The 13,623-nt window shown below is 41.3% G+C and overlaps 1 protein-coding gene across 15 annotated transcripts in view; it reads left to right on the forward strand.

Moving 5' to 3' along the window:
• SSBP3 (single stranded DNA binding protein 3) overlaps nucleotides 1-13,623 on the forward strand; it is a 201,747-nt gene that overhangs the window by 172,443 nt on the left and 15,681 nt on the right. For 9 of the 15 annotated variants that reach the window (XM_077333647.1, XM_077333637.1, XM_077333638.1 and 6 more), the window contains 4 exons: nucleotides 3,274-3,354; nucleotides 4,189-4,248; nucleotides 11,508-11,574; nucleotides 11,684-11,760. In XM_077333647.1, coding sequence (XP_077189762.1) covers nucleotides 3,274-3,354; nucleotides 4,189-4,248; nucleotides 11,508-11,574; nucleotides 11,684-11,760 — 285 coding nt within the window. The remainder of the gene's footprint in view (nucleotides 1-3,273; nucleotides 3,355-4,188; nucleotides 4,249-11,507; nucleotides 11,575-11,683; nucleotides 11,761-13,623) is intronic. The other 6 variants (XM_077333639.1, XM_077333641.1, XM_077333649.1 and 3 more) reach the window with 1 other exon arrangement.

Genomic DNA, 13,623 nt, shown 5'->3' on the forward strand with positions numbered 1-13,623 from the left:
CTGCCCAGATTTCGAATTTTGTCAGAAGTATACATGATAAAACTTGAAAGTTTTACATGATAAAAATATATACATGATAAAACTTGAAAGTACAGGAGCACTTTAAGCTCCTCAGGAAAGAGCTCCTGACTGCTGCTGGACAGGGGAGGAGAGATGGGGAGTTAACTTCAAAGAACAGCCATCTTTTAATGGACTGGGTGTTATATGGGTTGGGTTGTTTTATTCATTTATTGTAAACCGCTGCGAGTCTTCAAGAGTGGGGGTATATAAGTTAAAATATAAATAAATAAACAAAATAAAGAATAAGATCTGCTTAGTGTATGCATGTTGCATCTCTAGAGCGCTGTAATTCTTATCCAGCTGCACCTTGCAAGTGTGTTAACTGGGGGAAGTTATGCTGTACCCTTTGCACACAACATTTATTACCATGCACTTTGTACTTGGATATGTGTCTATACTAGAGCAAACATACTTCATGAGAAGCAGCCCTTAATTCACAATTTAAAGGAAATTAACAAATGAACATTAGCCCCTTGCATAGAATGGGTCTTATTAATGCAATGGAAAATCAGTTTCTGCAATCATGGAAACATAACCTGGAGGATCAGCAGAGTGTCTTTTCCTGTTTAGAGCTGGGTTTGCATCTTTCTGTGTTAACTTAACAAAAAAATTTCTCTTCTATTTATATTGCACTCAAGTTTCGCTAGTACAAAAGATTTGCAGGTGCAAATATGTCCTGCCTTCATTAACTTCCCCTCCCCTTTTAAATTTATGTGATTTCAATTTTCCTTCCCTGTACTGTTAATTAGGGGATCCTCTAATCAGTACCATTATCACAGTGGTATTCATGTTTAGGAAAGCTGCTAAACAAATGCTTGCAAAATTGCTAAATGGCTAATTAATGTCTGTTAATTAAGAAAATTGCTCATGGTAACAAACCGTGCCATTGCTGGCAGCAGCTAGAAGGCGAACACTTGTTGAAATTACTAACATGGCAGGTATAGAACATCTGTTCCTCTGCTTTTCCTGAAGTGTGGAGCCGCTTTTCATAATGTACTTACAAGTCTTGTTTGCTTTCCCACCCAATTACAATTTGTTTGGGTTTTGTTTATGGGAGGGGGGAAAAGATGCAGCACAGAACATACGTACATAAAATTGTGCATTGGGGTATTCATATTCTGGAGCCTGTTTTTTTTTTAATGAACATTCTCCTCTGGAAATGGAGGAAATTATCTGAGTGCCTAATCCAATAAGTCCAAAACTGCTGTATTTGTAGAGTTAAAAGTACACAGAATCAGATGCTTATCAGACTGGGCCTGGGGACTGCAAGGAATGTTGCACTTCTTTCCCAGGTGGGGCAGGAGGTCAGGAAGGAAGAAGAAGAATTGACAGAGGAGGATCTGGGATACTCAGGGGGACATTTCTCTTTGACTTTGTAGACTGGGTAAAATGACCAAATGAAACGTAGCCTGCTGTTCAGCAGTCCTACATATTTGGAAACGGTATGAAAAATAAATGTAAGATTTTGTTTCGTGTTAACTGTGAGATTCCAGCATTTTATGATGGGAAGAGGGACAGTAACATGAAGTTATTCGGCAGCCAGGTCCTGAAATGTTTGAAAACCAGTAATGTAAATCCATCTTTTCCATGGCAAGCATATGTAGAATCTAGTTTTCTTTCTGAAAAGTACCTTTGTTTACCTCATTAGATCAGCCTGGGGAGGGATGAGAGCAGTGATCTTGAAATAAAACTGTTGTCTCACTTTCTAAGATCTTTACCATGGGGACAATCTGATTTCTTTCATTACGGTGGACCTCCTGGACCCCTGCTCAAGCAGGGGAATGTACACTTAATCTTATAAAAATTGGTGTTAGTTCTGTCTTGTGCCAAACTGTTGACCCAAAAGGAAAGCGGGAAAATAGCAAAAAAAACTGACTAATTAATAAGCATTGTAGGGGAGTGAGTTTTGCCTGAGTTCTTCAAACATTTATCCAAATGCATTTAATGATGCAGACTTTCCCCGTATTAAAGAATTCTCCGGTGTAATGTATTGTTTCATTAGCTAATACAGGCGCTGTGATAGTGAAACCCCTTATCATGATTTGTGCAGCCAAAACAAAAATTTTATTTACCCAAAATTCCTAATTGGCATAATTTGAATAAAACGTGCATTACTGCAGGCAGATGGCAGGGCACAGTTGGTGGACATGTTGCATTTCTGAGATGCCATGTGTGCAATTTCCAGTGTGAGACTGGATGAGGCAATTTTTTTCCAGATATTTTGGAGATGATTATGTTAATTGAGATCACAGTTTGCATTTATTAAGGTTCAGCAATGAAAACGTTTGCTCACAGATTATGTGCTGCCTCACGTTGCACCTATTCTACTCTGTCCACAGAGCAGCGGTGGGTCTCGCTTTGAGTCAACTTTCGGTTCTGGTAGTGGTGGAATAATTAGGGATCTCACACCTGAGGGTCACAAGTGCCAGAATGTCCTGGTTGGGTCCATTATTCCGAATTCTAATTTGGGCTTGAAAATGAAGAGGCGGGGAAAATACTGCATATTAGATGGTTACTTGCCTTTCCTGGTTTCATTTTCTTGAGAGACGATAATAGCATTTAGAAACTTAACTGTGCAGGCATAGGAACTAGAAGTTTTGGAGGATGAACACTCTGGAGCAGTGGTCCCCAACCTGCGGGCCGCGGCCCGGCGCCGGGCCACAAAGGCCATGGCGCCGGGCCGCAGCTCCCTCTCCCCCCCCCCCCCCGCAGTAAAAAATTTCCCAGGCCGCAAGCTTGCGGCCCGGGAAGCTTCTTACTGCGGGGAGGGCGGGGAGAGGGAATCAGGGCCGGGCCGCGCCCGCGCGGCCCGCAGGTGCGGCCCGATCCACGGGTGCGGCCCGCGGGCGCGGCCGGGCGCGGCAGGGCGCGGCCCAATCTGCGGGCGCGGCCGGGCGCGGCTCGTGGGCGTGGCCCGCGCGGTCCCTGCGGGCGCGGCCCAATGCCCTGCCGGTCCCCAGCCTAATAAAGGTTGGGGACCACTGCTCTGGAGTATTTTAACAGGCCAAGATGCTCCAGACACTTGGAGGCCATCCTGACAATTTTCTTGCTTTCCAATAACATTTTTGGTGTTGTTTAATGGGTATCCCCCCCCCATTTTTAAAGTCAGCAATGTACAACAATTCAACATTGTTCTTTTCAAAGATTCACCAATCTGTTGTTGCACATTCATGTTCCCAACAAATGATCATGTTCTGTTGTCTGACCTCACAGGGACCGCCTGGCTCTCAGCCCTCACCACACGCACAGCCTCCACCTCACAACCCCAACAGCATGATGGGACCCCACAGTCAGGTAAAGACATTACAGGGCACTGCTATGGTGTTTGTGTTCTGTGTTATTAAACTCTTTAAGCATGTGGGGCCCACGCTCATCAGCTGACAACTATGGGTGGCTCCCATGTGATTGAAGCATGGCAGGTCTACATCCCCTCAAGGTCTGAGTGTCTACTGTTGATTTTACTTCACATTATCCCACTATGATCTTTATTTCTCTTTGGTGTGTTTGTTCCGTTGATATTAAATTGGAATGTTAACTATCAATTTCAGACATTCTACTTTACATATAAATATCATTTTTGTTTGTGTGGATTCTTTTTTCTGAACTATGTTAAATATTCATTTATATGGTTTAAGTGCTTATTTCACTATTTACTGGAATATTTTAATTCTTCTCCTCTCCAAGGCTCATTTTCCTTGACTAATCTGTACAAATGTATTTAATGCTAAGTCAGTATTTTTCTGGAGCTAATTTTAGCAACTGTGTCTCATCTTGTCGATGTATATTAAGCCTTTTTAACAATGCAAAATAAGAAATGTGAAAAATGCCCATGATTTAACAGTATAAATATTTTTGTTTACCAACAGTTTTTTAAAGAGAAATAATTGCTTGTGTGTAAATATGTCAAATCTAATTTACAAGCTGTATGGAGCACAGTACATCAAATCTTCCATCCGGTTGGCCTGTAGTCCTCCTCAAAAGGATTCCGCTAATCCGATTCTGGATTTGAGTGGGGAAGAAACAAGGCAGGGTCAAATAGGTTGAGGTGCAGCTTTGGAGAAGAAGCTCTATTGTTTATTTCTACTTTTAAATGTACACTGCCATTAAACTGATTTTATATGTTTACAGCCTTTCATGTCACCAAGATACGCAGGAGGTCCCCGGCCCCCCATCAGAATGGGAAACCAGGTATTATATTTCCTACAATCTTTGTGCTGAGGTATTCTCTGAAGCCCAGTTGAGGCTTAGATGAACATAAACGAAAAAACAAACTGCTTAACACTGAGGTTGTAATAACCTTTAACACAACTTTCTCTTTCTTTTGTCAAGGTGTGTTTAAGCATTCTTAATCTCAGGTAGCCTTTTGCTAACAGGAAGGAATGTGATTGCACAAATATAGCAAATAGCAGGAGCCAGGACCAGAAAATGTATTACCACCTACTGGCATGTAGGTTAAATTCATACAAATAGGGTTTTTGGAAATGCACAGAAGATATATTGAATCAGAAGCTTTCCAACCCCATTTTGTTTCATGCCGTGCATGTCTTCTTTAGGGGAAATATGTTGTGGTTGTAGATAATAGGATCTGCAATACTATTTTAGAAAGCAAGCCTCATGCACTTTTTAAAGAATCTTAATGCATGGCCTTTGTCTTAACCTTTTTATCACTGTACGATCTTGAATGTCATTATCACTACACAATGTGTGTGTGCACATGCATATATATAGTGTGTGTTGTGTTTGAAAAGTTCATATGCCTACTTTCCTTCAGTACAAAATTTTTAGTATGTTTCGTTTAATGCCGTTATCCTATTTTGTGGCTTTAGAAATAGAACTGTTAAAATGAAGGCAGGGTTAAGAGCATGTCTCTGTGAAGGGTCTGGAGCTGAGCATGATTGCTACTTTAGAGAAGTACCTCTGAAGTTGTGTTCACATCCTTCCTGAGACAGCATGCTTGAAGTCTGGCACCTCACTTCTGGACTGTTTTACTGCCAACTCTGTGTGGAGAAAGCGACTCCTGCTCACTTCAGTGTGCCTGTGCCTGCTGACACGAAGCACTTCACTTTGAATTTAATGCTAGGACAAATTGCTGTAGTTTTGGTAGGCACCCTGATACTGGGTCATCAACTCATTAGAAAATTTAGATGATTATCAAAAGGTGTTGATGAGTCTGCTTATTACATTTGAACAACTTTGCACGCTGCTCAAACCTTAATGCTGGTGACATTTTCAGTCACTGAAGAAACGTAAGACTTGAATAAGTAGAAGCATGGAAGGTAGCTATGTCATCTTTGATTTTTTTAAATCTCCCGCCATAGTACCCAAGAGAAACAAAATGGCTTCCAAAAATAATCAAGTGGGTCCTTAGTTCTCAGCTCCCATGATTTAAAACAAAAAATGCCATCCATAGCTAGTTAAATCAACCAGACTTACTGACTGGAATGGAATGTATTGAAACTTACATGCGGGTGATTCTGCTTGTTTAAATCTTTGAAAATTAGCGTGCAAAGTTAGCATGCTGCTTAAATAAGGATGCTGAAACTCTTTGTTACTCAAGATCTTTCCAGATATTATTTCTCTCCCCCCCCCCATTTTATCATTAGCATTATATTCATTCTACCCATCACCATGTGGCAGGTAGTTTTGTTGCTGGAGGAGGGCACTTTGGAAGGGCTGGTGGTGACCTTGCTGGGGGACACAAATAGTGCTTCCTGTTAGACTCATTATAAGGGGAGTAAGGTAAAGGTAAAGGTAAAGGTATCTCCTGTGCAAGCACCGAGTCATGTCTGACCCTTGGGGTGACGCCCTCTAGCGTTTTCATGGCAGACTCAATACGGGGTGGCCTTGCCAGTGCCTTCCCCAGTCATTACCGTTTACCCCCCAGCAGCAAGCACAGCCTGAAAAGAGCTAACTGAACAATATTTTAAATATTTAATATTTTTGCTGCTTGTGGTGAGGGGTTAACTTTACTGATGTTTACTTTATGGAAATTAAAGGGCTACACAAACACTCCTATATTTGCAGGATAACAGAAAGGGAATGCTCAATATCTAAACTGAAGTGCACAAAATTAATGCAAAAAGCGACACCAAAGGGGAACATAGTACTAAGAGTACTGCCTGTAGCAACTGAGCCTGTTTCAAGATTCGTAGGACCCAGCAGAGTACAATTGTGGGAGCAGTAAGACTGGGGACAGAAGGGCCCCCCACAGTGGATAGGGCTGTCCCTAGTGTCCTTAAAAAGGGGGAGGAAGGAGGGGAGAGGCTATGGTCCTGATCCATGAGGGGAAGGCACTGTGTGGTACTCCTGGAAGTACAGGTCCCATAGCTTGTACTGTATGGCTAAACTGGCCCTTGCCACATTGCATGCCGTATATACTCGTGTATAAGCCGTGTTTTTCAGCACAGTATTCACACTGAAAAAGTGCTCCTTGGCTTATATGCGGGTACATACGGTAATTGAACTAACAGCCTGCTCCCAGCCAGCCAATGGTTACATTGCTTCTGCAAGCCTCCTGCAAGCTGAAGCTGGCTTGGTCTGGCTGCATTAGGACAGCAGTGGTTTGAGTGAGGGACTCTGATCTTTTTATTCCTTTTGCCTTTACTTCTTCCAAAATAGTCTTTTGGTTTCTGTGGGTGGGGAGGGGTGGGGTGGATTTTGGGATTTACTGTTTCTCCCAATGTTTATTTCTTCTTTTATCTGAGGGGCATCATTGTTTGCCTTTTCTTCTTGGGGTTGTTTCTTTTAAAAGTTGATTTTTACAGTTCTTTCTTTCAGTGTTGAGTTTTACAGTTCCTTATTTCAGTGTTTTGTTGTGGGGGGGGGTCACTGTAGCTGTAGTTAGAGTACTCCATGCTCCCAGTTTGGTAGCTGTTGTACTTGTTGTAGGAGGTTGCCAACTTTGGGTACTGTTGTTCTGCCCCGGTTCGCTGACCCTCTTTTGCACTGACAGAGCTACTTTACTATTTTTTCTTTGAAATAAGTTTTCAAAAACATTTAACCTACTGGTGCCTCAATTAATGTAAATGTGGTGCAGAGTGGTAAGGCAGCAGAAATGCAGTCTGAAAACTCTGCCCATGAGGCTGGGAGTTCAATCCCAGCAGCCGGCTCAAGGTTGACTCAGCCCTCTATCCCTCTGAGGTCGGTAAAATGAGTACCCAGCTTGCTGGGGAGTAAATGGTAATGACTGGGGAAGGCACTGGCAAACCACCCCGTATTGAGTCTGCCATGAAAACGCTAGAGGGCATCACCCCAAGGCTCAGACATGATTCAGTGCTTGCACAGGGGATACCTTTACCTTTACCAGTAACTGCTGCATTTCCCACCCTCGGCTTCTATGAGAGTCAATAAGTTTGCCCAGATTTTAAAATGGTAAAATTAGGTGCGTTGGCTTATATGCGGGTCGGCTTATATACGAGTATATACGGTAATTATACTGGACAGATTGCATCAACCACTAAAGAAGAAGAAGAAGAGTTGGTTCTTATATGTCGCTTTTCTCTACCTGAAGGAGTCTCAAAGCGGCTTACAGTTGCTTTCCCTTTCCTCTCCCCACAACAGACACCCTGTGAGGTAGGTGAGGCTGAGAGAGCCCTGATATTACTGCTTGGTCAGAACAGCTTTATCAGTGCTGTGGCGAGCCCAAGGTCACCCAGCTGGCTGCATGTAGGGGAGAGGGGAATCAAACCTGGCTCACTCCTAACCTCTACACCAAGCTGGCTCTCTAAATACGTCAATACAGTGTGGTGCTTTTTAGTTCTTTTTTCGTCCACAAAAGTAATGGAACCTGTACTCACTGTACAAATGCACACCTCAGTTTGTTAAGGGAATGGTGAGGCTAACTTTCCCAGAAATAAAATATGTCAGTCGGATGTGAGGAAATTATGGCATCTGCCATAGCAGAAGTGGTAACTGAAGAAAAATCATGAGCATCACAAGGATGCTCTATACGCTGTCTTGAAAGTTATTGTGCCAGTGGACAACAGGAAGCTGGAAAGTAGATCAGCGGGTTCACTCTGTTGCACTTGACTAAGTTCCATTCCTCAGTTTCACACATTCCTAAATTTCAAGCCAAATCAGCCTGCCAAACTCTGATTACGGATTGCTTGTGTTGAGGGGAATTATCGATACTTTTCAGAAAATAGGAGACTTGCTAGGCCTGTCCTTTCTAATTTTTCAGAAAGGCCTAAATTATTTTGGATCCAACTGTGATCACACAGCTTACCTAGAGCGTAGTGTTCTAGAAGTGGATGCAGGCGCAGCAGCTCCCAGGTCGCTGATCACATCTGAGGAGACAAAAGACTGCATAAATGGCTTCTGACACTCTGCATAGGCCCTCGCATTTCGTTTCTTTCTTATGCATGTACACAGACACACACATGGCATAAAGCACCTGAATGTCTTTCCAAGTATCACTAAGCAAATGTATATTATTTTATAATTTGAACATTAATCTACAATGGTGGATAAAGAGTGCAAGTAAAATTTTCTAGCATTAAACTATAAAGTTATTGAGAGAGAAATCACACAGCCAAATAACTGAGGCCTGAATCTGATAAACATCCACTCAAATAAATTTCTTGGGGATAGGTTTATTCACTTTTTAAAATTCTGGCATGAAGAAAAGACCATATTCTTTCATTGATTCATTCATTGATTCATTGATTCATTCATTCATAGCATATTCTTCTGCCCCTTCATTTATCCTCATATATTTAAAACAAGAGAATATATATCCATTAAAATTACACAGAATAGGATCTAGCAATCCATTTGTGGGGAAGCACTAACAGTTGCAGATCTTCCCTATCTTCTTCTGCAGTCTCTTCTGACCACACAAAAATTGATTCCCTGGATCACAGGATCCACATGGAGTAATAGCTATGTGGGCTTGTGAGCTACAGTGAGGAGGGGAAGTATGCCCCTGCCTGTTCCATCTGTAGAACTACACTGGTCACAATGCGGGAAAAGAGGGCATATTCCACACTTTTCTGTTCTTCACTGCAGTTCAACCACCCTTCTGGCTATTCCAACTGTACATGCGTCCTATAACCCTGGGAATCCGCTTTCTTCAGTTTAGAAGGGACTGTTGGGGGAAGAGGAAGCGGTATGAGATCTGCGCTTACAAGTATTGCAGATAATGCACAAAAGAAAATTAAGAAAAGGAGCTAAAATTATTATTGTTGTTATTGTTATTGTTGTTATTGTTATTATTATTATTATTATTATTATTATTATTATTATTATTATTATTATTATTATTATTGATTCGATTTATTACCCACCACTCCCTGACAGCTCGTGGCAGGTTACATACGTCTGAATAAAATCCTATAGAATCCCATTAAAACCCCAAACATAATATCAACTAAAGACAGCCATTAGTTCCAAATATATCATTAATACCAACATAATCACAGTTAACCATTGTAGCAGTACCTACAGATTCAAGGCCCTCTCAAAGAGGTTCATCTTCAGCGTGTGACATGGGTCTCATTGTAGATATGTGGATGCCTTTCATGGATGCTAGATTGCCATATATGAATGTTAGGTGACACATGATGTTATCACATAGGTTTAAGCACTAATTTTATTTGTATATAATTATTTGTCATTTGAATTTGAACTGTAAGACTGTGCCAGTTTTATGAACACAATCCTGGAAGAGATTGATGTTCACACACTGCCATTCCACAAACCCTGTCATTCTATCCAATGGTTTAATTTAACTGCAACACACTAACCAGTTTTTAAAAGGGGAAAGAGCACAGAAACTGCTTAAAGTATGGTTGTGGTAGAACCTGGTAAGAGATATTGAGTTTTCATTACAAAATTGAAAAGTGGCATGGTAGTAAGCCATTGCAGACTTTTGACTTTGCCCGATGCATTGTTCAAGAGGGTCAAGGAGCTCAGTGGACAGCAGTAGAAGAGGGGAAGTGGTAAAAGTCAACGAGGTCCATTCCACAAGCAAGTCTTGTTGGTTACTAACCTCTACTGCAAAGCATGCCATGGTTTACCACCTTGAAAGAAGACAGTATCTGTATTCTCCTTCTGCTTTATTGGGATATGGAAGGCATAGATAGATTTGTTGTCTAAGCAGAGTGCTTCTTTGCAAGAAAAGAAATGCAGTACTATGGATTCTACAAAATGAGTAAATGTGTTTTTAATACTTTCAAGCACATCCTCATAATCTATTCATGTCTGTTCAGTAAGAAGTGAAGGGGAAACCCTGTAATCCTTGTTGATGAAATGTCTGCTCCAGTGGCAAATAAATAACTTTAATATATTTACATAGTATATTTGTTGAGCAAGTGCCTCAAATAACACTGGTATCTGTAGCGCTTCATTAAAGAACCTTCATTTTGAAACTCAGATTGTATACAGACATTAGCTTTTTCAGAGAGAACTTTTGATAGAACTGTTGTTACCAGGAATGCATTGTTTTTCCCCAATGCTCTGTCGGTCTCTGATACATTTCGTAGTAATTCAATAACCTGAAAAACCTAGCAGGACAGAAAAATGCATGTGTGTCTCTTATAGCAATGTGACCTTACTTTTAGTTCTCCCCCAAAAGCCATTGCCTATACTCAGTGTCACTTTTCACAGGAACAAAAGCTGATCCTTAACTATGTCCCTTTAAGATTTATTCATCTTAATAAGCATAAGCTTAAATGAGGCAGAATGTGTCTTCCATATATAATGAGAACAAATACTTCTGCTATATAGCCTGCCTCTCTTAAACAAATTACCATAACTAGTTTTTAATACTGTTTGGTGTAAAGTGGACATGCTGTCAATAAACAACAAACCTGAAAAGTTTTTAATTATTCTTTAAAGACTGTTGAGAGTTATGAATTAGTAGAGACAAACCATAAATGTGAATGAATGAATGAATGAATGAATGAATGAATGAATGAATGAATGAATGAAATGGCTCCCTTCACCAGGAAGCTAATGTGATTTTCTCATGGTGCTCATTGGATAGAGCTTCACCATTAATGTCCTACCATTTTACATCATACCACTTTACTCATCCCTCAGTATCTTCATGTCAGTTCCTGACTTTGCTAGAAGAAGAAGAAAAAGAACAAGAAAACACAGGCCAAGAATAGCCTTGTGAGCATTGCAGAGAGAGGTCAATAGATGGGGTGTTTTAGATAGCTTCTTCTCACCCACCAGTTCTCTTATGCATGTACATTGTTCTCACATTTGCATTATGGGTTGAATACAGAATTTGGAATCCTGTTTGTCCATTCTTCAAAAATACATCTTGTGTCTTGAATGTAATATTTTGAATGAGAGTATAGTAGGTGTATAGAGAGAGCTTTCTGCCCATTTGGTTTTTCTGATATTTGCTGCAATGAATATAACAAAGCAATCATGATAGTTTTACTGTGCACCTTCAAGTATTTTATTTCCCCCCATTAATTTCCTCCCCCACCCCACAGCCTCCAGGTGGTGTTCCTGGTACACAGCCCTTGCTGCCCAATTCAATGGACCCCACACGACAACAAGGTAAATACAGTGGGGGTTATCTGTGGGCAGTTCCCATCATTTGGCTCTTGCTGTTCTCAAAATGCATTACTCTTTTATAATAATGTCTTCCCCTCTTTTCTCCCACTAGGGCATCCCAACATGGGAGGGCCAATGCAAAGGATGAATCCTCCACGAGGAATGGGGCCCATGGGTCCAGGTCCTCAGGTAAAAACTGGGCAGAGCATTTCTTACCCTGTCCAGTGCCAAATAAAATCTTTGTTACTTTATGAAAGTTAGTGAGCAAAGCATCATAAAAGCAGCCTTCAGGGGTTTGAACAGCTGGGAGCAATTCTATTCCACCCAACCCCTTTTCTCCCCATCATTAGCGGTAATGCTTTTTGCATTAGTGTGTTTATATGTGTCTGGGAAAATCCCACCTTCCAATATCCAGCTATGGTTTCAAAGCTAAACATGTTCATGTCACGTACTTCATGTGCTTTACCTGCCCCTGACTCCCCACATATACATGCCCTTCCACTTTTTGCCATTTAATCTAAATGAATGGTTTTTCTGTTGAACTGGGCCATTGTTATGTCATGGAAGAGCTATCCAATTTAAAATGCTAACTTGTAACAAGGAAGGGAAATGCAGGTAGAACACTGTACATGTTTCAATGACTAATTTGTAATATTTCAGTTAGTTACAATGTATTTGGTTTCTGGTTCATTCTGTATGCCAATGGCAGACAACATGTGGGTGTTAGGCCAGTTGACTGGACCATCAAGGCTTTCCCCCTAGCCTGCCCAGAATAATTTATTTGATTGCTGTCTGGTTATTTTTACATACTGGAAAGGGAGGATGGAGGACTGAAGTTATACTTAATACAAGTAGAGACCTGCTGGGCAGAGGCATTCCACGACCTTTGCTTCCTTCCCTGTCCCCACGCTTTCTCTTTATTTCTCTACCTTCATTTTCTTTCTTTCCTTCTGTCAAGCCAATTTCTCCTTCTTTCCCTTTCTCTCTACCCTTTCCCCATACCATTTCCCCACTTTGTTTTTCTCTCTCCCAAGCTAATCCCTCTTTTTTCTCTCCTCCAAGCCAATGCCCCCATCTTTTCCTTTCTCTTTTCCCCAAGGCAATTTCTCCTCCTTTCTGTTTTCTCATGCCAATCCCCTTTCTTTCCCCCCCAAGATAATACCCCATTTTCTCTTTCTCTCTTCCCCAAGCCAGTCCCCCCCTTTTTTTGTGTCCCAAGCCAATCTCACCTCCTTTTTCTCTCTCCTGCCGCAGCCAATCCTCCTCCTTTCTTTCCTCCAAGCGAATACCCCCATCTTTCCCTTTCACTCTCCCTGACAATGCTTTTTGTTTTGGGAAAGAATTTAAAACTTCCCCTGTGATTTTTTTTTTTAAGTTTTAAGAGTTTTCTGCAGACTTACGGGATTCTCCAAGTTTGGAGAAAAATCTCTTTAGCTCCCATGTGGCCCCAATCTGCAGATTTAGCTATCTGCAGATGGTGGCCACATGTTCCTAGTAGTATATAGATATTTCCAGATCCATTTTTTTGGCCAGTCATTGCTTATATCTGTTTTACATGATTCTGTGTTTAAATCTCAGAAGTCTGGGCAGCTTTGTAAAATGCCTATGAGCTCCTAATAGTAAATATCTAGTTGTGTTACAGTATGGAACTGGGAGCCTTCCTGAAGTGATTCCTATGGGCACTTATATGGGTTACAGTGTTGATTCATGGTACTGAGGCACAATAGGTTGCGCACTTCTTCTTTCGCAGGCTTGCTGCTTTGCTGTGGACCTTACCTTGCAATCTTGCACTGTCCTTTTCTTATAGTTTGCTTTGTCTAAAAACCTGCCAGCTGAAGACTTGCCCTTCCTTCATCCATTTAAAACTTTAGGGGAACTCAAGTTGTTCTTATTTTTATTAGAGAGCAGTTACAGCTAGCCATATTATCTGTGTTGAAATGATCCTCCAAACCATGATGGGAAGTACTACCAGTGTGCCATGAACAAGCAAGTACACCTACCTCTCCCATTCACATGACAGTTTTCAAATGACACCTCATGGGAGTTTAGCCG

The sequence above is a fragment of the Paroedura picta genome, chromosome 4 (genome assembly GCF_049243985.1).
Source record: "Paroedura picta isolate Pp20150507F chromosome 4, Ppicta_v3.0, whole genome shotgun sequence".
NCBI classification, from domain to species: domain Eukaryota; kingdom Metazoa; phylum Chordata; class Lepidosauria; order Squamata; family Gekkonidae; genus Paroedura; species Paroedura picta.